Genomic DNA, 25,702 nt, shown 5'->3' with positions numbered 1-25,702 from the left:
CTAGTCCATGAATAGCTGGGCTCAGGGGCTGGTCTGGGGTAGGGGGGAGGGCAAGGGCTGGGTTAATAGGTGGGCTACCCAGACTGACTGGTCATGGTGAATTAATTCAATAGTCTTGACCAGGTTTGGGGGGAGGGGGCAGGGCCCTGATCGCTGTTTACTGCTCACTTTTGTGTTCTCTGTGACACGTGCATCTTGTAGGTCTGATTTCATATATCCCACATACTATTTAATACGTGCCGTGTTAAGTTTTTCACCCCAACATTGGGTGTCGGGATGGAGGGGCTGTAAGTTTACAAAATGAGGGAAACACCCCTGCTTGTGGCTAACAGTAAGAGTGATACCAGCCCTATCCTGGAGAGGGATACACTCGTCTCTGTACATGGAGAAAACGACAAAGACTGGGATTGTGAGGCCAATCACATTTGTTCTTGGCTCCCAGATTGCCACTTAGAACTTGGTATCTGTGGAAGAGTGAGTGTCTGACCACATTGTTCTCCTGCAGCTATGAGTTTTTTGGGAGACAGGGCAGGGAGGAGAAGACGGTGGAATTTGTGAAGTTTTACAAGGCTGCAGTACATTCAGTGGAAGGTCATTGTCCCACTCCCCTTTTGTTCTTCGGGGTGGGTCTTCATACCTCTCCCCATCTCCCCTTTGTCGAAGAATACATTATGTAAAAACGGGGGACATAAGCAGATGGAAAGGATAATAACTTGATTTTTGATGCAAAAATATCAGGCTCCATCCATAGATTTTTTTCCCCCCTCACAAGTCAGCCTAAGTACACAAAGGGGTAAATAATATTACACTGGAAATATGGTGGAGACATTGAGGCTTGAGGAGAGTCCATCTGCAGTTGGCATTCTGTAAGTACAACAGAGACATTAGTTGGCAGGATTAGAGGCACCATGTCATTGATAATGACTGGTACCAATAGGGATGCCAACTGTGATTAAATATACTGCCTCAACTGTCCAGCCATTCATCGGACAGCAGGTCCATCCTTGTGACATACGGCCTTCCTACGCCAATTGGAAAACAAAAAGGCCCAATTAGATGATACTTGATTGATGGCCAAACAGTCTATCTGCCACCACCCCACCTGATTTCAATATTTTTCTATCTGGCAATGAGAAATGTTCAAATAAAAGGACGAAAATAAAATAATCTTGTTTCATGCCCCAATGATTGTTCTTTTCCAGAGTAGCAGGGTCAAGACAGCAGTCTCCTGGAGAATAATCTTCAATTCCTGGAGACTCCAGGCCAATTCTGGAGAATTGGCAACGCTGAGATGCTGTTCCGTTGCTAGAATTGGCATTTTCCTTTTGCCCCAAGGGTGACATGGTGCCTTTAATAATGTGTAAAAGCAGCACAATGCTAGCCCCTGTGTGTCTCTGCTTTGTTACCTTCATTCGTGATCAAAACATAAACTGGTTGTTTTGTTTGACTTCCTTGTTCACCAAAGTTGAGCAGATTGTTGCAGTTTTCAAGGCTGCCTCGAAGCAAAAGGTTTGGGACCATTTCTCAAAAGCTCAACGCAAGAACATTGATATATGGCGAAAGCAAGCTGAGGTTGGTAACTTCATCTTCTTCGAATTCTATCAGTTATCACGTGCTTCAAGAGAATGTTCAGCTCATTTTGAGTATTATATATCTTGTTCTCAAAGTTCAACTCATTACTTTTATTTTGGTCAATCGCTGCTTAAAGCCATGAACATTTGCGATCTATATTGGTGCTGTATTATCATGCATCGCGACTGGGAGTCCCTTGACTAAACGTACCAGTGATTGTAACAGAATCCATCCACATCAACAAACACGAGACAGTTTAGGATTATCTGCCATTCTTAACGATCAGCATTCTAACCAATGATCATGATGTTTAAACTAATAACATATGATGTTTATTTCAAAAAAGTGCTGAATTATAGGCCATTTACATTGTGCCCAGTAAATACATATTTATTTATTAGTGTCACAAGTACATCATTTATTTATTAGTGTCATCAACACAGTGAAAATCCCCTGGTTGCTGTATTCCAGTGGGTACACTGAGGGAGAATTTAGCATGGCCAATCCACCTAATCTGCATGTCTTTTGGACTGTGGGAGGAAACTGCAGCACTTGGAGGAAACCCACGCAGACACGGGGAGAGTGTGCAAACTCCACACAGACAGTGACCCCAGCCAAGTATCGAACCTGGGCCTCTGGTGCTGAGAGGCAACAGTGCTAACCACTGTGCTGCATGCTGCCCGATGTTTAATTGGGCCCATGCCCCATGTTTAATGTATGGCCTCTGCTATCTGCTTACAGAGGAGACGGGAAGATTTTTATTTTCGTCTTTGCCCTGTTTGATCCCCAACCAGAGATTCAGAAGAAAAATATTTTAAAGTACATCCACAGTCACTTTATAAAATACTAAATTACTATAAAGTAATTGATATATAAGCAAGCATCCATTTAGTTCTATAACCGTTGACAACTCCAGAATGTAAAAGGATTTGGATGAGTTACTCTAATTTCCAGAGCAATTTTCTTTGCATAATAGCAACAAAATAGAACAAGTGCCATTGAAATTGCACTTTTCTAAGTGACCCATTGTTCCCTTAATCTAGCCCCTCTTCCAGTTTTCTCATTTTCCTCAATTTAACTTTGTTTCTAACAACATGAATTGGAACTTCAGTTTTCTTTTAAGAACATAAGAAATAGGAGCAGGAGTAGGCCACCCAGCCCTTCGAGCCTGCCCCGCCATTCAATAAGATCGCCAACATTAAATTCCATTTGCCATTTCCTGGCCCATTCGCCCAGCCTATCTAGATCCTTCTGCAGACTCTCCACACCCTCCGCACAATTTGCCGTTCCCCCAATCTTGGTGTCATCAGCAAATTTCGACACCTTACACTCGGTTCCCTCCTCCAGATCATCTATATAAATGGTAAAAAGCTGAGGCTTTCTTTCAGCTCTTGTGTTTTCCTGGCCTGTTTTCAGTGGTTTTGAGATTATCCTTTGTTATAGGGCAGCATGGTGGCAGAGTGGTTAGCACTGCTGCCTCACAGTGCCAGGGACATGGGTTCGACTCCTGGCTTGGGTCAGTGTCAGTGTGGAGTCTGCACGTTCTTCCCTGTGTCTGTATCGGTTTTCTGTGGGTGCTCTGGTTTCCTCCCGCGATCCAAAGACGTGTAGGTTAGGTTGATTGGCCATTCTAAATTGCACTTTAGTATCAGAGGGATTAACAGGGTAAATAGGTGGGGTTACGGAGATAAGGCCTGGGTGACATTATGGTTGGTGCAGACCCGATGGGCTAAATGGCCTCTTCTGCACTGTAGGGATTCTAATCTATGATTTTATGTCACCTTCTCCAAAGGCTAACATTCCTAATCGCTTCCCACTTAGGACTTTAAAAAAATTATCTGGTAATATCCTCAACCTAATTAAGGCAAACTTTCAATACTTCATAAAGTCAAGCATCAGGTTACATGTCTCCGTGATCTTAAATAACTCTGGAATCCTGATAACTCTTGGAGTGCCACCAACAAGCAGAAATTGATGTCTAAGTTTGAGTTTTCTGATTAGGGATAATTTATAACATCATGCTTTCAGTGCAGATCCTCTCTGTCAGAGCAGTTTACTGTGAATGTGAGTGCTCTGTCCTCATAAAGTGCAGTTCTATTGAAGCCAGTGCCCAAATTCAAGATAGGTGCTCACAATGGCTTGGATGAGTGTGAGTGAATCTGTTCATTCTCCTTGGGGCAGCATGGTTGCACAGTGGTTAGCACTGCTGTCTCACAGTGCCAGGGACCCAGGTTCGATTCCTGGCTTGGGTCACTATCTGTGTGGAGTTTGCACATTCTTCCTGTGTCTGTGTGTGTTTCCCCCAGGTGCTCCGGTTTCCTCCCACAGTCCAAAACTAAGAACTAGGAGCAGGGAGTAGGCCATCTGGCCCCTCGAGCCTGCTCCGCCATTCAATAAGATTATGGCTGATCTTTTCTGGACTCAGCTCCACTTACCCGCCCGCTCACCATAACCCTTAATTCCTTTACTGTTCAACAATTTATCTACCCTTGCCGTAAAAAAACATTCATTGAGATAGCCTCAACTGCTTCACTGGGCAGGGAATTCCACAGATTCACAACCCTTAGTGTGAAGAAGTTCCTCCTCAACTCAGTCCTAATTCTGCTTCCCGTTATTTCGAGGCTATGCTCCCTAGTTCTAGTTTCACTCACAATGGAAACAACTTCCCTGCTTATATCATATCTATTCCCTTCATAATCTTACATATTTCTATAAGATTTCCCCTCATTCTTCTGAATTCCAACGAGTATAGACTTAGTCTACTCAGTCTGTCCTCATAAGCCAACCCCCTCAACTCCGGAATGAACCCAGTGAATCTCCTCTGCACCCCCTCCAGTGCCAGTGTATCCTTTCTCAAGTAAGGAGACCAAAACTGTACACAGTACTCCAGGTGTGGCCTCACCCGCACCTTATAGCTGCAATATAACCTCACTGTTTTTAACTCCATCCCTCTAGCAATGAGGGACAAAATCCCATCTGCCTTCTTAATTACCTGCTGCACCTGCAAACCAACTCCTTGAGATTCCTGCACAAGGACACCCAGGTCCCTTGCACAGCAGCACGCTGCAATTTTTTACCATTTAAATAATCGTCCATTTTGCTGTTATTCCTACTAAAATGGATGACCTCACATTTACCAACATTGCACTCTATCTGCCAGACCCTCGTCCACTCACTTAGACTATCTATATACTTTGCAGACTTTCAGCATCCTCTGCACACTTTGCTCTTCCACTCATCATAGTGACATCTGCGAGTTTTGACACACTACACTTGGTCCCCAACTCCAAATTATCTATGTAAATCATAAACAATTGCAGTCCCAACACTGATCCCTGAGGCATACCACTAGTTACTGATCGCCATCCAGAAAAACACCATTTACCCCCACTCTTTGCTTTCTGTTAGTTAACCAATCCTCTATCCATGCTAATACATAACCTGTAACACCGTGCACCTTTATCTTATGTAGCAGTCTTTGGTGCAGCACCTTGTCAAATGCCTCCTGGAAATCCAGATACACCACATCCACAGGTTCCCCATTGTCCACTGTGTATGTAATGTTCTCAAATAATTCCACCGAATTAGTCAAACGTGACCTTCCCTTCATGAACCCATGCTGCATCTTACCAATGGAACAATTTATATCCAGATGTCTCACCACGTCTTCCTTGACGATGGATTCAAGCATGTGCAGGCTAGGTAGATTGGCCTTGCTAAATTGTCCCTTAGTGTCAGGGGGACTAGCTAGGATAAATGCATAAGGTTATGGGGATAGGGTCTGGGTAGGATTATGGTTGGTGCAGACTTGATGGGCCGAATGGCCTCCTTCTGCACAGTAGTGTTTTATAGAACACAGAAAAGCTACAGCACAAAACAGGCCTTTCGACCCACAAGTTGCGCTCTACCTACTAGGCTTACCTATAACCCTATAAGTTCCATGTACTTATCCAAATGTCTCTTAAAAGACCCTATCGAATCCACCTCCATCACCACTGCTGGCAGCCGATTCCACTCACTCACCACCCTCTGAGTGAAAAACTTACCCCTGACATCTCTTCTGTACCTACTCCCCAGCACCTTAAACCTGTGTCCTCTTGTGGCAACCATTTCAGCCCTGGGAAAATGCCTCTGAACATCCACTCGATCAATACTTCTCAACATCTTATACACCTCTATCAGGTCACCCCTCATCCTTCATCTTTTATGATCTATGAATGCTGCGCATTGGAGGCATGAATTTGTGACAAAGCCCCTGTTACCATTCAGCTCAGGTCAGCGTAGCTGTGATGTTAACCTTTCTATTTTCTTAAATAAAAACAGTAAATGACTCATCAGGTCTGGCAGCGTCTGTGGAAAGAGAAACAGAGTTAACGTTTCGAGTCCAATGTGACTTCCTCAGTTCCAGAGAAGATTCATGACTGACTTGCTTTTCAAATACAAACAGAAACTTCTGGAAATACTCAGCAGCAGTTACAGATTGTGTGGGCCAGGCAGGTGGGGTGGACCCATCAGTGGAAGGATAGAAAATTCAAAGAGGTAATCAAACATCCATTGATTTTGGGTGGGAATTCCTGCTTCTGCCCATAATTCCTGGCCTATGTTTCAGATTTATGTTCTGATGTTAGGTCATCGAATTAAAATGTGAACTCTTTACCCTCTCCCCAAATGCTGTCTGGCAGCTGTGTATTTCCAGCATTTTCTGTTTTTAATCTCCTAATTCCGGGCAGCCATAATGTTTCATCCTTGGTTTACCCTTCCTGATTCCAAGCGACTGGTGTTTGTTTGGCATCTAGCTTGGCTTCCGGCAACTAAAATTGTCCTGTGGCTCATGCAGTCATAACACTTGGGTTCCACGTGACATCCTTCATTACTTCAGGAATGGACCACACCAGGGTTTTAACCAGTACCTCAGCACAACTCCAGGTCAGGGAGTTGCACCACCTCAGATTGGGCTCTTAAGCTCACTTCCACAATACCATTGCCCCGCTGGTTGACTCACCTTATCCATATTTGTGAATCCTGCTCCCTCTATTTCTTAGGGGGTGTTGGGTGGGGGAATCTAATATCCTTCCTCCCCTGCCCACACCCATGACAGCAGAATGAAGGGTGAAAGTTTTCAAAACCCAATTCTAACCCACCAGGAACAGTCCTGGTTACGTTTTAAGCACACCAGGTCTAGGCAGAGACAGAGCTGCCTCTGAAGAGGTGCATTTGTAATCACACTGTTTAAATGAGGCTCTCTACCTTGCATTTTTGAGTGTATTTAAAAGTAGCACCTCAAAAATCCTGGCCAGCAAAAAGAAGGCAGGAGCTGCCATCTCAAACAACAGAGTGCTTTTTATAGCACTGCTTGTGGGCTAGGAGGAACACAAGTGCTGGCTTCTAACACAGCAAGGAAAATTTTCAGCTGCAATTGTTCATATTTTTACTCATTCTTGTGATGTGGGCATCACTGGCTAGTTCAGCATTTATTGCCCATCCCCAATTGCCCTTTAGAAGGTGGTAGTGAGCTGCCTTCCTGAACTGTGGGTACACACCAGCAGTGCTGTTAGGAAGGGAGTCCCAGGATTTGAGTCAGTGATAGTGAAAGGACAGCAATATAGTTCCAAATCAGGATGGTGTGTGGCTTGAAGGAGATCTTGCAGGTAGTGGTGTTGGAATACATCTGCTGCTATTATCCTCGGTAAAAAGTCTGACAACACCAGGTTTTAGTCCAACCTATTTATTTGATAATATTCTCACAAGCTTTCGAGGGGTTACCCTCTTCGTCAGGTGAATGGAGAGTTCTGGCCTCAGACAGAGCATATAAAGCACAGACAGTTTAGAGATTACTGATTAAAATGCGAATCCTTACACCTAACCTGCTGTTCAAGACCTGAAGTGGCTGACAATGTGAGTGGTAGGAGCACTGATCACAGTTTAAAGAGATGTGTATTGTCTCCAGACAGTACAGTAAGTGAGGTTTTGCAAACCCAGGCAAGTCACGGGGGTTACAGATAGTGCGACATGAACCCAAGATCCCTGTTGAGACCGTCCTCATGTGTGCGGAACTTGGCTATCAGTCTCTGCTCAGCGACTCTGCGCTGTCGTGTGTTGTGAAGGCCGCCTTGGAGAATGCTTACCCGAAAAGCATTCTCCAAGGCGGCCTTCACAACACACGACAGCGCAGAGTCGCTGAGCAGAGACTGATAGCCAAGTTCCGCACACATGAGGACGGTCTCAACAGGGATCTTGGGTTCATGTCGCACTATCTGTAACCCCCGTGACTTGCCTGGGTTTGCAAAACCTCACTTACTGTACTGTCTGGAGACAATACACATCTCTTTAAACTGTGATCAGTGCTCCTTCCACTCACATTGTCAGCCACTTCAGGTCTTGAACAGCAGGTTAGGTGTAAGGATTCGCATTTTAATCAGTAATCTCTAAACTGTCTGTGCTTTATATGCTCTATCTGAGGCCAGAACTCTCCATTCACCTGACGAAGAGGGTAACCCCTCGAAAGCTTGTGAGAATATTATCAAATAAATAGGTTGGACTAAAACCTGGTGTTGTCAGACTTTTTACTGTGTTTACGCCAGTCCAACGCCGGCATACCCACATCATGGCTATTATCCTCCGCAGTCGTGGAGATTGGGAGTTTTACAGGTACTTTCAATGGAACCTTGGTGATTTTCTGCAATACATCTTGTAGATGGCACTCATTGCTGCCAATGTGCTTCAGTGGGGGAGGGATTGAACGTTTAAGACTGAAGATGTCCTACAAGTCAAGCAGCTTGGATGGGATTGAGTTTCTTGAGTGTTTTTGGAACTGCATTCATCCAGGCAAGAGGAGAGTATTCCATTACAATCCTGACTTGTGCCTTGCAGATGGTGGACAGGATTTGGGGAATCAAGAGGTGAGTTACTCATCACAGGATTCCCAGCCTCTGACCAGCTTTTGCAGCCACAGAATTAAGGTGCTCACTCACTGACAAAAAGATTTATTCACAAAACCCAGAAGACACAGGGAAAATTCTTCCCCCCACCTTCCCACTCATAGGCAGAAACCAGTTCTTCTGTATATACACTTAAGGATAATGCCTGAACCTTTGCCCAATTAGTAACAGCTACTCTCACTTACAGCTAGAACATGCACATTCATTGAGTTAGGATTGCAACATTAAAGAATGGTAAACACTAGGATTTTGATTGTGAGGGACTTAGCAATGGTAATGCCAGTGAACGTCAAAGGGAAATGGTTAGTTTCTCTTTTATTCAAGAGGGCTTTTGACTGGCATTTAGTGACATGACTGTTCCTTGCCAGTTATCAACTCAAGTTTGAATGCTGTCCTGATCTTGCTGCATGCTGGCACAGACTGCTCAGTATCTGAGGAGGAAATGGGTGGCACGATGGCACTGATTCCTCTCAGCGCCAGGGACCCGTGTTCAATTCCGGCACTGTATCACTGTGTGGAGTTTGCATGTTCTCCCTGCGTCTGCGTGGGTTTCCTCTGGGCGCTCCAGTTTCCTCCCACAGTCCAAAGATATGCGGGTTAGGTTGATTGGTCATGCTAAATTGACCTTTAGTGTCAGGGGCATTAGCAGGGTAAATATCTGAGGTCACAGGAATAGGGCCTGGGTGGGATTGTGGTCGGTGCAGACCTGATGGGCCAAATGGCCTCCTTCTGTACTGTGGGGATTCTAGTCTGTGAAATGTTGCTGAACATTGCGGATCAGTGAACAGCCCCACTTCTCTTTTCGATGGAGAGGAGGTCATTGATGCTGAAGATTGCTGGGTCTGAGGCACTACCCTGAGGAACTCCTGCAGCAAGGACCTGGGCTGAGATGATTGATCTCCAACAGTCACAACCATCTTTCTTGGTGCCACATATGACTTTAAGTAGTAGAGATTTTCCCTTTGATTCCCACTGATTTGGCTGGTGATGGGCCCTGACATCCCAGGGCCATAGTCTTTGCAGTATCTGCTGCCTTCAGCCATTTTTTGATACCACACGGAGTGAATCAAATTGGCTGAAGACTGACATCTGTGATGTTGGGATCTTCTGGATGAGGTCGAAATGGATCATCCATTTGGCACTCCTGGCTGAAGATGGTTGCAAATATTTCAGCCTTGTCTTTTGCATTTAATGTGCTGGGCTCCCCCATCACTGATGATGAGGCTGGTTTTGGAGCCCCCTCTCTAGTTAATTGTAAAATTGTCATAAGAACATAAGAAATAGGAGTAGGAGTAGGCCATCTAGCCCTTCGAGCCTGCCCCACCATTCAGTAAGATCATGGCTGATCTGAAGTGGATCAGTTCCACTTTCCCACTTTCTCCCCATAACCCTTAATTCCCCTGTCTATCAGAAACCTATCTACCCATGACTTAAATATATTTAGCGAGGCAGCCTCCACCACTTCAACGGGCAGAGAATTCCAGAGATTTACCACCCTTTGAGTGAAGAAGTTCCTCCTCAACTCTGATCTAAACTGCCCCCCCCACCTTATCTTGAGGCTGTGTCCTGTAGTCCTGCTATCCTTTCTAAGCGGGAAGAATCTCTCTACCTCTACCCTATCCATCCCCTTCATTACCTTATATGTCTCTATAAGATCCCCCCTCAGCCTTCTAAACTCTAACGAGTACAGACCCAGTCTATTCAGTCTCACCAGTGTTCACGAGTAAGTATGGCAAAATTATACTCTAAAATATTGGCTATTGGATTCCTGGCTGTAACATGCTGCTTCTGCTTTCCAGCGTGCATGTAGCTTCACCAGATTGGTATCTCTTTTGTCGGTATGCCTGGTGCTGCTCCTGAGTCCTCAATGAACCAGGGTTGGTAGAATGAGGTAACAGATTATGTTTGAATATAATTCTGCCTCATTGTCTGAAAGATGTGCTGGTTAGGTGCATTGGCCATGCTAAATTCTCCTTCAGCGTACCCGAACAGGTGCCGGATTGGGGGTTTTCACAATAACTTTATTGCAGTGTTAATGTAAGCCTACTTGTGACATTAATAAATAAATATTAGATGTCTAGTTTTAGATCTGTATATATCCGTTTAGCACGATGGTAGTGCCACACAACACAATGGAGGGTATCCTCAGTATGAAGACGGGACTTTGTCTCCACAAGGATTGGGCGGTGGTCACTCCAACCAATACTGTCATGGATAGACGTACCTGTGACAGGTACATTGTTGAGGACAAGTAATCATTGAGATTCCTAGCCCATTAACATGACCTCTATGCTACTGTCCCCTGAACTCTGGCACTGAGTCAAAATACTGCTCAGCTTGGAAGATATCCAAACTCCATTTAGTTGAATGGGCTGCTATCCATTCTTGTGTTGCTTTCTGAACCGGGATTTCAGATAACTTTTAAACAAATCTGGTTTTCCATGACCTGTCAGTGAGCTGGTCGCTCTTCTTCAAAAGAAATAGTGCAGCAGAGTGGTCCTGACACTGAGAATTAATTTTACTAACTTGCACAATGCCATTATTTTTATTGAAATGAGTGTAGTTTGAAGCTAATTTTGGGCTCTCAGTGCAGACGATGACTCAGTGGTAGACTGAGTCAGAAACTCACTCAAGCCCCACTTTATAAAATGTAGGAGCAGAAATAGACCATTCAGCCCATCGAGTCTGTTCCACCAATTAATGAGATGATGACTGATCTGATATGATAATCCTTAATTCCACTTTCCTACCTTATCCCCATAACCCTTGATTCTTTCACTTCAGCAGAAATTCTAGGCACACCCCAGTGTGGTGCTGAGGGAGTGCAGCAGTGTTGGAGGTGCCATATGTTGGATGAAATGTTGAAGAGAGATATCATAGAATCCCTATGATGGAGAAGGAGCGCGCACCAACAACAACCTCACCCAAATCCCATCCCTGCAACCCCACGCATTTACCCTGCTAATCCCCCGACACTAATTTAGCATGGCCAATCAACCTAACCCGCACATCTTTGGACTGTGGGAGGAAATTGGAGCATCAGGAGGAAACCCACACAGACACAGGGAGAATGTGCAAACTCCACACAGACAGTGACCCGAGGCAGGAATTGAACCTGGGTCCCTGGTGTTGTGAGGCAGCAGTGCTAACCACCGTGCCGCCCTGAGCTCCTGGTCAGTAAGAGATCCCATGGCACTATTTTAAGGAATATGGGAGTTCCCCAATGTTCTGGTCACCATTTAATTTCAACCATCGCCACTTAAAAAAAACGATTATCTGATTATTTTCTCCTAGTTCTTTGTCTTCAGTGTGTATAAATCAGCTGCTGGGTTTCCTCCACTGCAACCCTTGTCTTTACAACATCAGCAAACTAATAACAGTTCCCTTCAAGACTTTGTGTAGAGACAGGTCTCTCCACTCACCCACCTTTCTCATTAAACGCAGCATTTTAGAATTGTGCGGCAGTGCGCCACCTCATAAACTATAGCCTGAAGCCAGTTCATTTGCTTGCGTGTTTAGATTGGTTTATTTGATCCAAGGTGGATTCTGGCTCTTTCAAGTAGTTAGATGAAGATTCAATCCAAGGCAATGACCTCAACCTTTAGAGCAGTCCAATTGACTGGATAAAATACACTTGAGAATTTCTTTGTGAGGCTGCTTTGATGCAGTGCAAGGAATAATCTGATGTCATGAATGCTGCATTGATTAACTGAGTTGGAATATTATGCATCAGAATACCTGTTACCTTGGGTTAGGTAACTTCAAATGATAGCAAAGTACATCAACAGTAATCTTTCTTCTCTGCTTGTTCCATATTTCATTTCAGTAAGCTACTCTGTCAGTCAATACACTCCTTGGCAACTGTCCTTTGTATCTTGGTAAATACAATTATCTCTGTAATCAGCAAATGGGTCAGACTGAATCACGAGGAGATGCATTGATTGAACCGCAACTGAATTTGTTCCCCCTTGTGTTTGAGTCTCCATCTCCAGAGATCTTCAGAGCAGACTCTGGGCCGAGTGTCTGCAGCTGGGTTTCGGCTTGCCCTGAGGTTGGAGGCTGTTGTTCCTTAAATAAAACTGACGCTTGCGGAGATCGATAGAGGCAAATTTAAACAAGCAATGACCTAAGGTCCAGCTGCCACTTTGGCTTCTGTGCCTTTTCACAGATTCAACTGAAAACCTGAGGGTGAATTCCTTCGGCACAGCGATCTGCCAGGTTAAGAGTAGAAGGAGCTGCTCAGAATAAAATTAACATATCAAAACAAATACTCATCACTGCTCAGTAAAAGATACTAGGGGACGATGGTGGTAAAATTGTATTTGAGTCTGATTATAATTTTATGACAAGCAATGGGCAAGAGATCATCATTCTGTTTATTATAAATTTCTGCTTGAGTAACGCTCTGTGTGTTGCTCTGCAGCTGATTAACTGACCTTTCCCACTTCGTTTATTCAGCATTTGTCAATAATCGATTGACTTTTATCTTATTAAGCTGTACTTGCCTGCTTCGCTATCCCATTCTTTCTTTGACATCTATCTTATCATTGATAATACATTCATGGTAAGGACAAAATGATTCAGCTTGAGGGGAGGAGGGGGGGATCTAATTTGGTTTTTTGCACTGAAGGGTCTTCACCTACCTCAGGCAGTCCCTGGGTGGATGATGTATCTCCAGTGTAGCTGATCTTTTCTCTACCTGTTTGCCTCCCTGAGGTGTGGAGCAGGGGAGAAGCTCTTATTCAAATTGTTCACAGGTTTTTGATTATTCTGGAACTTTTCTGAGCCAGGCTTTTGCAGCATTTTCTTGTTGCTGAACATTTCTTGCATATTCATCATGATCAAACAGCTTGCCAAATCCTGAGCTTGCAGTCATGACTGGATAACAATAGACATCATGTGGAGATGCCGGTGTTGGACTGGGGTAAGCACAGTAAGAAGTGTCACAACACCGGGTTAAAGTCCTGAGACTTTAATTATTTGGCCTGAGACTCCGAAAGCTGGTGCCAAATAAACCTGTTGGGCTTTAACCTGGTGTTGTAAGACTTCTAACAGTAGACAGCCAACAGCCCACTGTGCATCCAATCCAACCTTTCTTTCCTAGTGAGTACAGTGGAGAAGGAAATTGGGCAGCTCACTCACTGCTGCCTAGTCGCACCCATCACCCAAAACAAATTTCATCCACATGTTCAACAGGATCATTTTCATCAATTGATTTCTCATTTTCTGATCTTACTATCTGCTCACAAACGCAAGATACCATCAAAATAACATGGCTAACATAAATAATGCCAGGACTGATTTGTCTGCAAAATACCTCTTCCATCCAACTAAAGGATGGCACAAGTTGGCAGCCTATTCTCGAGGTTCTATTGTCTGAGAGAAGTACCATCTATGTAACATCGACCCTTGATGTGTCCTTGTACAGGGTAACATTGTGAAAACCTGGCCTCTTATCTATTTAATTGGAAGCAGCCAGCAACTGGGGTCAATCATCCCTTTCACCATCTTATAAAAGCATCATCAGATCGCCTAATAAATTGCAGCACTAGATCACTTGTATTATCAAATATTGGATAACACGTAACAAACCCAGCACTGGATCACGTGTGGTATCAAATAACACAGTAAGAAGCCTGACAACACCAGGTTTAAGTCCAACCAATTTATTTGATAGTAAACTCGTAAGCTTTTCGGGTTTGCCCCTTTGTCAGGCGAATGGAGAGTTCAAATAACACACATCCTTGTTTGAACTAGGTCACCTGTCATATCAAATACTGAATAACACATAGCACACCAAACACTAGGTTACCTGTAATATCAAATACTGGTTAACACATAGCATGTCCAGCACTCGATCACCTGTAATATCAAACAACAACACCCCTCCCATCATCTCCAATGTGCCATATCCAATTCCTTTGGGCCATTTTGAGAAAAGGGATAATTTTGCTGACAGCGAATTCATTGGCTTTACACCTTGTCCCTTTCCAATGTCCTTGCGCTCGCCGTAGCATTTACAAGACACCAGTTGAGTCAATAGTAAGTTCATTGCTAATGCAATGTGTGTTATACCTCAAAGGTTTGTTTCTATGTAGATGTAATTGACTCAGGATGATTGACAGCAGGTACATTTTAACAAGCTGGTGTTAGAAGTTACTTCCTGAGGTGAGTTGTTCGAATTACTTTGTCTGTTTGGAACACGTGTGATTGACTTGGAGATGGTGTGCTTGATGAAATGGTATGAAATCTGCTTTCCTAATTATGGGAGATTGGAAGAGTGCAGTTGCTCATTAACAAACTGGTTTAAAAAAAAAGCCACAAGGGAGACGCTTAATTAGGTTGATGAAGAAGGTATATAAAATGCTGCTGTCGTTTGTGTTATTTTAGATTTGAAATGATTTTTAATGGTATGTCTTCCTCATTAAGCCAGTAATTACGGTAAGTGACACGATACAGTGACAGAACCTGGAGATTTTCCCTGTTTTCGGACAGTAGTTTGTATTGATATAATGATCTTTTCCCCGAGGGCCAGATGATGGAGTGAGTTATGGTAAGTTCACATCCTCATCTAAAGAACGGTATGTTTTCATCAATACTGGAGCACCTGATTAGGTTTTGTTAGGAAAAAACTTAACAGCAAAAATCTATAATAAACCTATTTTAACCTGCTCTGGGAACACTTGTTTAACAGTGTCAACACTGGTAATCCAATCCTATTCTATTTTCTAAATTCCACAAACAGGTATGAAATAAATTTGTAATGAACTGAAAAAGATAATCTTTCAACCCAATTATATTTACAACGGCGCAAGATGTAGTCCATCCCAGTTCTCAATCACCTGTATATCAAACACCCAACAAGACACAGCAACTCCCAACACTAGATCACCTTTAATATCAACCAGCAAGAATCTATCCATCACTCCCTGGATATTCAGTGGTATCACCATTGTTGAATTCCCTGCTATCAGTATCCTGGGGGCTACTGTTGACCAGAAACTGAACTGGACTAGCCATATAAACACTGCTATAAGAGACAGCCAGAGGCTAAGAATCATGCAGTGAGTAACTCACCTCCTGACTCCCCAAAGACTGCCCACAACATACAAGGCACAGGCCATGAGTATAATGGAATACTCTCCACTTGCTGGATGAATACAGCTCCAACTACATTCAAGAAGCTTAACACAGGCTCGCTTGATTGGCACCCCATCCACAAACATTCACTCCCTCCACCACCGACACACAGTGACAGCCATATGTACCGTCTACAAGATGCAGTGCAGGAACTCACCAGGGCTCCTGAGGTAGCACATTACCATCCCATGACCACTACCATCTAGAAGGACAAGAGTAGCAGGTTCCTGGGAACACCACCACCTAGAGGTTCTCCTCCAAGTCACTCACCAACCTTGCTTAGAATTATATCACCGTTCCTTCATTGTCAATGGGGCAAAGTCCTGCAACTCCCTCCCTAACAGCAGTGTGGGTGTACCTACATCACAGGGGCTGCAGAGGTTCAAGAAGGCAGCTCACCACCACCTTCTGTAGGGAAGTAGGGATGGGCAGTAAATGCTGGCCTAGCTAATGGAGTCCGCATCCTTTGAATTATTTTTTTTTAAATCACATATCCAACAATACACACCCCCACCAGTGGTGCCTAATCACCTGGAATCTCAAAGCTTATTCTTCCAAGTTGCCAGCATTGGATGCATGTCAATATGAGAGTGTTCATGTTCATACTGAGCTAACTTTACTGACTGCCGAACACTCCTGTTTGAATTTCTGGCAATGTCATGTTTCTCTCTTGAACAACAGGAAATCCGGAATGTGCACAGTGAAGAGCTAATGGGAATTCGTCGGGAGGAAGAGATGGAGATGTCTGATGATGATTATGAAGAAAGTCCTTCCAAGTTACCCCTGGTGGATGAGTCTGGTAAGACATTTCCAGCTGTTTCCATTCATCAGTCAGTAGGGTTGGTATCTCGATGAAAGGGCTTAATATGATGGTAGCTCCATCATCTACACTGTGCAAACATCTGGACCAGCCAGTATTATAGCCTGGTCTCTCATCATTCCCTTATGGATTCCACAAGCTGACGTACCCATCCCCCTCACCCACACCTGTACCCTACCCTATCACCCTGCAGAACAACCATGGTCTAACAGAATTGCAAAGGGCTGAATGGCCACCTCCTGTGCTTTCAGTCCTAGAATTCCTGGGACAGTGGTGACATTAGTAGATTATTCTAGAGAGAAAGAGTGACTAGAAGAGTCCTGATAACATTGCTTTCCTGCTCACGTTGTTATTACAACTCAACCCAATCACTATCTCCCCTTATAGAATAGAAATGAAACAGTCTCACATTACCTGCAGCGCCACAGAAAGACAAAGCATAATATTCTCTGAGATCAATAACGAATGAAACATAATTACGAGAGTGTGATATCTTGTGATAGCTATTGATCCTCTTTGCTCTGCTTGATGCCAAAATATGATGTCCTCAAAAATGTACTGATTCTGAAATGTAACCACGTTGGTAAATGGTCAGGCCTCCTTCTTGTTTTAAAATCTCAGCACCAAGGAAGTAATGCATCTGACACGTTTGACAAAATGTTAAAGAGAGCTAAAATCTGTTACTTTCTAAGTTACGTGATGCGTGGAATTGGAAACATTAGCTTCTTGTTATCAATTACTCTAGACTGCTCAGTGCAAACTGGGGTGTGAAATGATCTTGAAACATGCATATCTCTGCACAACGCGGGAGCCTAGCTTCCCCTTGTCCCATTGGTCTGAAGGAGTCACGTGCTCAAACACTCTCATCGATGAAGACATCAGCAGGATTGTTGACTTTTATTGGTGGTTCCTGCCACCGACAGAAGGGAAAAGTGGAATGGCTTCCACTTGCTGTGCAGTCTCAGCTAATGTCCTCCCACATTATTCTGATGTCTTTTTGAATTCCCTCAGTGCTACACAACCAAATGCCACTGATTCTCTGCCTGGCTTCTCACTGTACCCTGACAATGGATATTAGGGCAGTACAGTCGCACAGTGGTTAGCACTGCTGCCTCACTGCACCAGGGACTCGGGTTCAATTCTGGCTTCGGCTCACTGTCCGTGTTGAGTCTGCATACTCTCCCCGTGTCCCCTTGCGTTTCCTCCGGGTGCTCCGGTTTCCCCCCACAGTCTGAAAGACGTGCTGGTTAGGTGCATTGGCCATGCTAAATTCTCCCTCCGTGTACCCAAACAGGTGCCGGAGTGTGGCAGTGTTATGAAAGTGTTATTTATTAGTGTCACAAGTAGGCTTACATTAACATTACAGTGTTAACGTAAGCGTACTTGTGACACTAATAAATAACCTCTAAACCTTCTGATCGGAACCAAGACATCCAGGAGAGAAGTTTGGAAACACTCATGAAAGGTGGGTCAAAGGGTAGAACTCGTTTCCATAAGAAAACATTGGTACCCCACTCAATTAATGATTTTAAATCTATCTAAGATTAATGGAGTTTTACTAGTCAGTGGTGTTATGGGATGTGGGGCTAAGGGTGGTGGATGGGGTTGGGTGACAGGTTAGGCACGGTCTCACTAAATATTGAAACATGCTCCACTCACTAAATGGCCTTCTGCCTGAGTTCAGCCTGATTCCTTGGCAAGAAGAATGATTAAGCGAATGCAACAAAGAGTTGCGAGTGTCAGCAAATCTCATGCACTGATTCAGTCAGAGGATATCAAACTCAGAATGTTAATCATTGCCAACTATTTTGGGGTTTACATAATGATGGACAGTAGGAATTGGAAAAATGTTCAGTCCGTGAAGCCCACTCCATCTTGAATGAAAGCCAAACATTGCAGATGGTAGAAATCTGAAAGGGGGTCAGCAATGTTGTGAGGGCGGGGCAATGTCTGTGAGGAAGGCATTTTCTGGCCCGGAAGTGATGTGACACAGAGCAGAATTCTACTTTTTTTTGTCTGCGCATGTGCAGTTGGAGGCGCCAATCAGAGCTGCAGGATTTTGGGCATCTTAAGCCCTGCCCACAGGCTCCTGCAGTGTAATTCGGATTCGCTGATATTTTTTCAGGTAGAATGCTATGGGGGCTGAGAACGGGTCCAAAAATCGTATCTGAAACGCTCCCAGCACTTCGAATCAAAATGGTAGATCTAATGTAGGGGGGAGCTATACAATAAATGGCAGAACCATCAGGAGTATAGACATACAGAGGGATCTGGGTGTGCAAGCCCACAGATCCCTAAAGGTGGCAGCAGAGGTGGACAGGGTGGTGAAAAAGGCATATGGCATGCTTGCCTTTATTGGACGGGGCATAGAGTATAAAAATCGACATATGATGTTGCAGCTATATAGAACGCTGGTTTGGCCACATTTGGAATACTGCATCTAGTTCTGGTCACCACACTACCAGAAGGACATGGAGGCTTTGAAGAAAGTGCAGAAAAAGTTCACCAGGATGTTGCCTGGTATGGAGGGTCTTAGCTATGAGGAGAGATTGGGTAAACTGGGGTTGTTCTCCCTGGAAAGACGGAGGATGAGGGGTGACCTAATAGAGGTGTGTAAAATTATGAAGGGCATAGATAGGGTGAACAGTGGGAAGCTTTTTCCCAGGTCGGAGGTGACGAACACAAGGGGTGATAAGTTCAAGGTGAGGGGGGGCAAGGTTCAATACAGATGTCAGGGGGACGTATTTTACACAGAGGGTGATGGGGACCTCGCTGCCAAGCAAGGTGGTTGAGGCAGACACGCTGGGATCGTTTAAGACTTATCTAGATAGCCACACGAACAGACTGGGAACAGAGGGATACAAACAAAGGGTCTAGTTGGGCGCATGAGCAGCGCAGGCTTGGAGGGCCGAAGAACCTGTTCCTGTGCTGTACTGTTCTTTGCTCTTTGTTGGTAAAATAGGGCACTTAGAGTCCTTTGTTGCAAATAGCAATAGAGAGAGATGCCTAAGGTCTTTGGTGGACTACAGTTAATTAACTCACTATTATTAGTGTCTGTAGTAAATCTGCAGTCTGCCTTTATAAATTTACAGTCAATGCTTGCTGTTTATCTACAATTGTCTGTGTAGTAAATATATAATGTGTGCCTGGTAAATCTGCAGTCACTGTCTGTATCAATCTACAGTCAGTTTCTGTAGCAACTCCACATGCAGTGTCTGTCATCAGTGCACAGACAGACTTTATGGTTAATCTATTGTCAGTATCAGCCATACAGCCACAGTCAGATTGTGCAGCTATTTCATGGTACAGGACTTGAATACTGCTGGGAAGAGAGACATGCTGTCAAAGCTTTTCATCTGGCACTCATCAAGACAGACAAGAATACCAAATTTCACAGGGAACAACACCTGAAGCTGCCTGAGAAAAGGGTGCTGATTGGTTTGGGAGTCAGTTCTGATTGGCCTTAATGTCATCATGACGAATGCACCATGAAGCTATGATACCCCATGCTTTAGTTTGTTCAAAACTAAGGTGCAATGCCTGGACATGTTCCTTTTGTCTGCAGCAGACGGGTCTCTGCATACGGATATGTAGCTCCTAGCAAGCAAAAATTAAACAGAGTGGGTTGATGAGGATATAATTTGATGGCATGTCATATGAATGCATTTATTTAGCATTTTTCACAACCACCAAAGCACTTTGGAGGCAATGAAATACCTTTGAAATGTATTCACTGCTATAATATAAAATCAGAGGATCCCTATAGTGCAGAATGAGGCCATTCAGCCCATCAAGTCTGCGCTAACCCATTTTTAAAAAATCTTACCCAGGCCCGATCCCTGTAACCCCACTTATTTACCCTGCTAATCTCCCTAACCTGTATATCTTCGGACACTAAGCGACAATTTAGCATGGCCAATCCACCTAACCCCGCACATCTTTGGACTGTGGGAGGAAACCGGAGCACCCAGAGGAAACTCACGCAGACATGGGGAGACTGATAAATTCCACACAGACAGTGACTCAAGGTCGGAATTAAACCTGGGTCCCTGGCGCTGTGAAGCAGCAATGCTAACCACTGTGCCATCGTGCTGCCCTTGAGTCAGAGAAATGTGGCAGCCAATTTGTTCACCGCAAGCTCCCACAGGAAGAGCTTCTGCTCTTATTGAAAACGCTGCCATGGAATCTTTCACAGGCAGATGGAGCCTCAGTTTAACATCACATCTAAAGGGCAGCGCTCCCTCAGCACCGCACCAGAGTGTCGGTTTTGAATTCTTATTCCCCAGTCCTGAAGGGGGTCTTGAACCCAGCACCATGTAATTCAGACACAAGAGTGTGACCAATTGAGCCACAGCTGATACCCATGACAGCCTTGTTGGCAAAGTTGAAGGGCCTGGAATAAAATGGATAGTGAAAGCGGGAATGGAGGATTGGCTGGATGACGGGAAATCAGGATAGTGGTGGATATTTTTTTTTAGACAGGAGTTGGGGTAGAATTGGGCTCATTACAAGGATTACTGAACCTATATCAATAGCCTAGATTTCGGTACATAGGGAACCATTTAAAGAATTGCAGATGACACCAAGATCTGAATCTGTGAGGAGAATAGGGATAGAGTTCAAAAGGACGTAGACAGGATGGTGGAATGGAGGAACAAGCGGCAGATAGAATTTAACCCAGAGGATTGTGAAGTGATTCATTTTGGTAGGAAGAATGAAGAATGACAATTTTAAATAAAGAATACAACTCTAAAGTGTGTTCAAGGGAAGGGAGACCTGGGACTGTATATGAGTAAATCATTGAAGGTGGCGAAACAGGCTGAGGAATATGTTGGTAACACATAACAGACCCTGGGCTTTATCTGGAGGGACATAGAGTGGACAAGGAAGTTATGATAAACCTGTACCAACCATTGATATGGCCTCAACCTGGAATAATGCTGCTAGCTCTGGGCAGGAAATATTCACAAGGATGGTTCTGAGGTGAATGACTTCTGTTAAGAAGATCAATTGGAGAAGTTGGGACTGTATTCTTTGGAGAAGAGAGAAGGTTTGAAAAGCAACATTCAAAATCATGTGGTGCCTGGATAGTGTAGAAGGGGGAGACTGTTTCCATTTGTTGAAGGAACAAGAACCAGAGATCACAGATTTAAGATGATCAGGAAAATATGTAGCAACTACATTAGCAAAAATGTGTTAGGATCTGGAATGTACTGTCTGAGAGTGTAGTGGAGACAGATCCACACAGTGAGTGATTGGGATTTAGTCTGCACTGGCCGAGAGTGTGGTGGAGACAGATTCACACACGGAGTGGTTAGGATCTGAAATGCACTGTCTGAGAGTGTGGTGGAGACAGAGCCACACAGTGAGTGATTAGGATTTAGACTGCACTAGCCGAGAGTGTGGTGGAGACAGATTCACACACGGCGTGGTTAGGATCTGGAATGTACTGTCTGAGAGTGTGGTGGAGACAGATTCACACAGCGAGTGGTTAGGATCTGAAATGCACTGTCTGAGAGTGTGGTGGAGACAGAGCCACGTAGCAAGTGGTTAGGATCTGAAATACACTGTCTAAGAGTGTAGTGGAGATAGATTTACACAGCAAGTGGTTAGGATCTGGAATACACTGGCAGAGAGTGTAGTGGAGATAGATTGACACAGTGAGTGATTAGGATTTAGACTGCACTGGCAGAGAGTGTGGTAGACACAGATTTAATCAAAGCATTCAAGAGGGAGTGGGATCATTAACTGAAAAGAAGATATTTGCAGAAGCACAGAAAGGCAGGAGGGTGGGACTAGCTCAGTAAACCAATTGCAATGTGCTTGCACAACCATGACGGGACAATAGCTTCATTCAGTGCTCTGGCTATTTTATAATTTGATTAAATCTGCAGTCTCTTTTATATTACACCTGCCCTCTGTTCCCGTAATAGGTCTACATTTCATTGTTATAAATCCACAGTCAGTCTTTGAAAATACAATAAATGCAATGTCAGAAATGGTGTTTCTGCAGTCAGCCCTTTCAGTAAATCTACATTAATCCTTGTAGTAAATCTACAGTCAGTTTTTGTAATCAATTTGCACTCAAAAGTTTACAGTTGTTGTACAGTCAGTGTTTGTAACAGATCTAGAGTCAGTTTTTTTTAAATAAATCTACAGTCAGTGTCTGTAATCAATTTACAGCGAAAGTTTATAATATGTATACAGTCAGTGTTTGTGGATTTTTGTAATAAATCAAGAGTCAGTTGTGTGAAAGATCTACAGTCAATGTTTATAATAAGTCAACAATGTGTCTACAGTTAATGTTTATAATCCATCTGCAGTCAGTGCTTGTAATAGATCTACAGTCAGTGCTTGTAATAGATCTACAGTCAGTGTTTGTAATAGAGCTCAGTTGCTGTTTGTAATATATCTACAGTTAATGTGTATAATCAATCTACAGTCAAATGTTTGTAATAGATCAACAGTCGGTACTTCTAATATACCTGCAGTCAATGTTTGCAATAAATCTACAGTCCGTGTTTCTAATAAATCTGCAGTTAGTGTTTGCAATAAACCTGCAGTTTCATAATAAATCTGCAGCCAGTGTTTGTAATAAATCTCTAATTAGTATTTGTATTGGATCTACCGTCAGTTAACCTGCAGTATTTGTAATAATTCTCTATTCTGTATTTATAATAAATCTATAGTCCTGTAGTTCTTCTTCTTCCAGTACATCCTTGATGTCTGTTTGCAGCTTGCAAATCTAGATTACAGTTTGTAATGTATTGACAATTAGGGTTTGTAATAAATCTATAGTCAGTGTTCGTAATAGATCTTCAATCAGTGTTTATAATAGATCTACAATTGGTGTTTATGAAACTACAGTCAGCATTTGTAATAGTTCTATAATCAATGTTTGTAATAAATTTACTGTCAGTGTTTGTATCAAATCTATAACCATGGTTTGTAATTGGTCTACTCTCAATGTTTACGATTAATCTACAATCAGTATTTAATTAGATCTGGAAACTGTTCCTAGATTAGATCTGCAATCAGCCTTCTTAAAAACAAATCTTTTCCAGGATGTGGGCATTGCTGGCTACGCCAGCAATTATTGCCCATTCCTAATTGCCCTTGAGAAGGTGGTGGTGAGCTGCCTTCTTGAACTGCTGCAATTCATGTGAGGTAGGTACACCCCCAGTGCTGTTAGGGAGGAAGTTCCAGTGACAGCGAAGGAATGACAGCATATTGGTGATGATAGTTTGTGACTCGGAGGGGATCTTTCACCCAGGTATCTGCAGCATTTGTGATGGCGCTGCCAAGCATAACATTTGCACCATTAGCTTCACCATTTGAAAAGAAATTCTTGCCACTTGTATTTTCAGCTTGACAAGTTAGACATGTTGGAAATCTCTGATCTCAATTATTTAAATCACCCAGTTTCACCTCCCGAGTCAAAAGGTCATGGGTTCAACTACCGCACAGTTAAGATTTGGGGATTGACCTGAAATTAGACCTTGTCTGGGATTTTCTGGTCAGGCAGGTTTGGTGAAGGGTGTAGAAAATTTCACGAAAAGCCGAAAATTGGTGGTTGGTGAGAAGTCTCTTGTGATTATCCCAATCCTGCTAGTGGCATAATGGGAATACCAACATTCAACATGGGAACCCTATTATAATAAATGTGCATGTCATTAGTAGGTCTCTATGCCTGATCATTTTCCCTCCTCCTACTCTTCATTCACACCGGCTTGTGTTATGACTGGTCTCCCATGGTGTGCGCCCAACGAGCAAACCCACTGGAGGAACTCAAGTGAACACGTCACTAAGAGAGGAGAGGGTTATAACTGGTTCTGTCCCCTGGCACTGCCCCTGGGGATGGGATGCGCCGGTTCCTAGCAATACGGTGGACGAGCCTGCCATTAGTGCCAACAACTTCAGCACTGCTTTACCCACCCGTGGCTACACTCTGCACCACAAGGGTAAAACGTCACTCTTTAGTGCTGTGCCAAGGGCGTGCTGCACTGCTGAAGATGCCACCTTGTGATTGTGAGTTTAAACTGAAGCCCAAATGATTTTAAATCCCAGTATTTGCCCAGATCATATGCAAAGTTGGCGGAGAAAATGCCACACTTGCCTGCAACAGATGGCATGAGGAATGGTGAGTTTGTCAGTGAGACTCACACTTGCAATTGGCAGTTCACCCGCTGCAGAGAGACGAGGCATCTGCCAGTTCTTCTTCTGATTTAAAAGCAGAATTTAAGGGGCAGTGTCATTGGTGGATACTGCAGTTCTGGAAAATGCCCACTGCTAGATGCCCAACTCTCCCCCACCAAACAGCCTCCTCCCATATCCTACTGGCAGCAGTTCTGAAGTTGCAGAGCGAGGCAGTGCTTCTCCTGAAGCTGAGATCAGTGCCGGGTGAAAGTGAATGAGACTCGGAGCTCTGGCTCCAATTCACAGCTCTCTGCTGGCAGGTACAGGCCCTACACAGCTCCTCTGGAGACTGTTTCATCCCCTCTGTCCATCTCTCCCCTCCAATCACTGCACCATAGGACCACTCTCTGCCCCACTGCTTCACTTTGCACCGTCCTCACACTCACTGCCAAACCCCCCAAACCCTGCCCCACACTCACTGACACCCCTTCCACACCCTGCCCCACACTCACTGACACCCCTTCCACACCCTGCCCCACACTCAGTGACACCCCCTCCACACCCTGCCCCATACTCACTGCCAAACCCCCCAAACCCTGCCCCACACTCACTGACACCCCTTCCACACCCTGCCCCATCCTCACTGCCAACCCCTCCACACCCTCCCCCCCATCCTCACTGACACCCCCTCCACACCCTCCCCCCCATCCTCACTGACACCCCCTCCACACCCTCCCCCCCACACTCACTGCCACCCCCTCCACACCCTGCCCCACACTCACTGACACCCCTTCCACAACCCCCCACACTCACTAACACTCCCTCCACACCCCCCTCACACTCACTGCCACCCCCTCCACACCCTGCCCCACTCTCACTGTCGCCCCCCTACACCCCCCTCACACTGACTGCCATTAGTCCCCAACACACCCCCTCCCCCACAGCCCCATCTCACTTATCTGCCGCTTTTTAAAGCCCCACCTCCACCATCCTCCCAGGCAGTGCATTCCAGACCATCACCATCCTCTGAGTAAAAAATATCTGTCTCAAATCCTCCCCTAAACCTACCCCTTACTTTTAACTTGTGTCCCCTCGT

At 44.3% G+C, this 25,702-nt stretch overlaps 1 protein-coding gene across 3 annotated transcripts in view; it reads left to right on the top strand.

The window, feature by feature from the left end:
• enox1 (ecto-NOX disulfide-thiol exchanger 1) overlaps positions 1 to 25,702 on the top strand; it is a 297,971-nt gene that overhangs the window by 159,330 nt on the left and 112,939 nt on the right. For all 3 annotated transcript variants that reach the window (XM_080204169.1, XM_080204170.1, XM_080204171.1), the window contains 2 exons: positions 1,466 to 1,572; positions 16,332 to 16,449. In XM_080204169.1, the coding sequence (XP_080060295.1) occupies positions 1,466 to 1,572; positions 16,332 to 16,449 (225 nt within the window). The remainder of the gene's footprint in view (positions 1 to 1,465; positions 1,573 to 16,331; positions 16,450 to 25,702) is intronic.

The sequence above is a fragment of the Carcharhinus amblyrhynchos genome, chromosome 15, assembly GCF_965287045.1.
Source record: "Carcharhinus amblyrhynchos chromosome 15, sCarAmb.v2.hapA, whole genome shotgun sequence".
Taxonomy (NCBI): Eukaryota; Metazoa; Chordata; class Chondrichthyes; order Carcharhiniformes; family Carcharhinidae; genus Carcharhinus; species Carcharhinus amblyrhynchos.
Note: the sequence above shows the minus strand (reverse complement) of the source record. Positions and strands in the feature narration are given on the sequence as shown.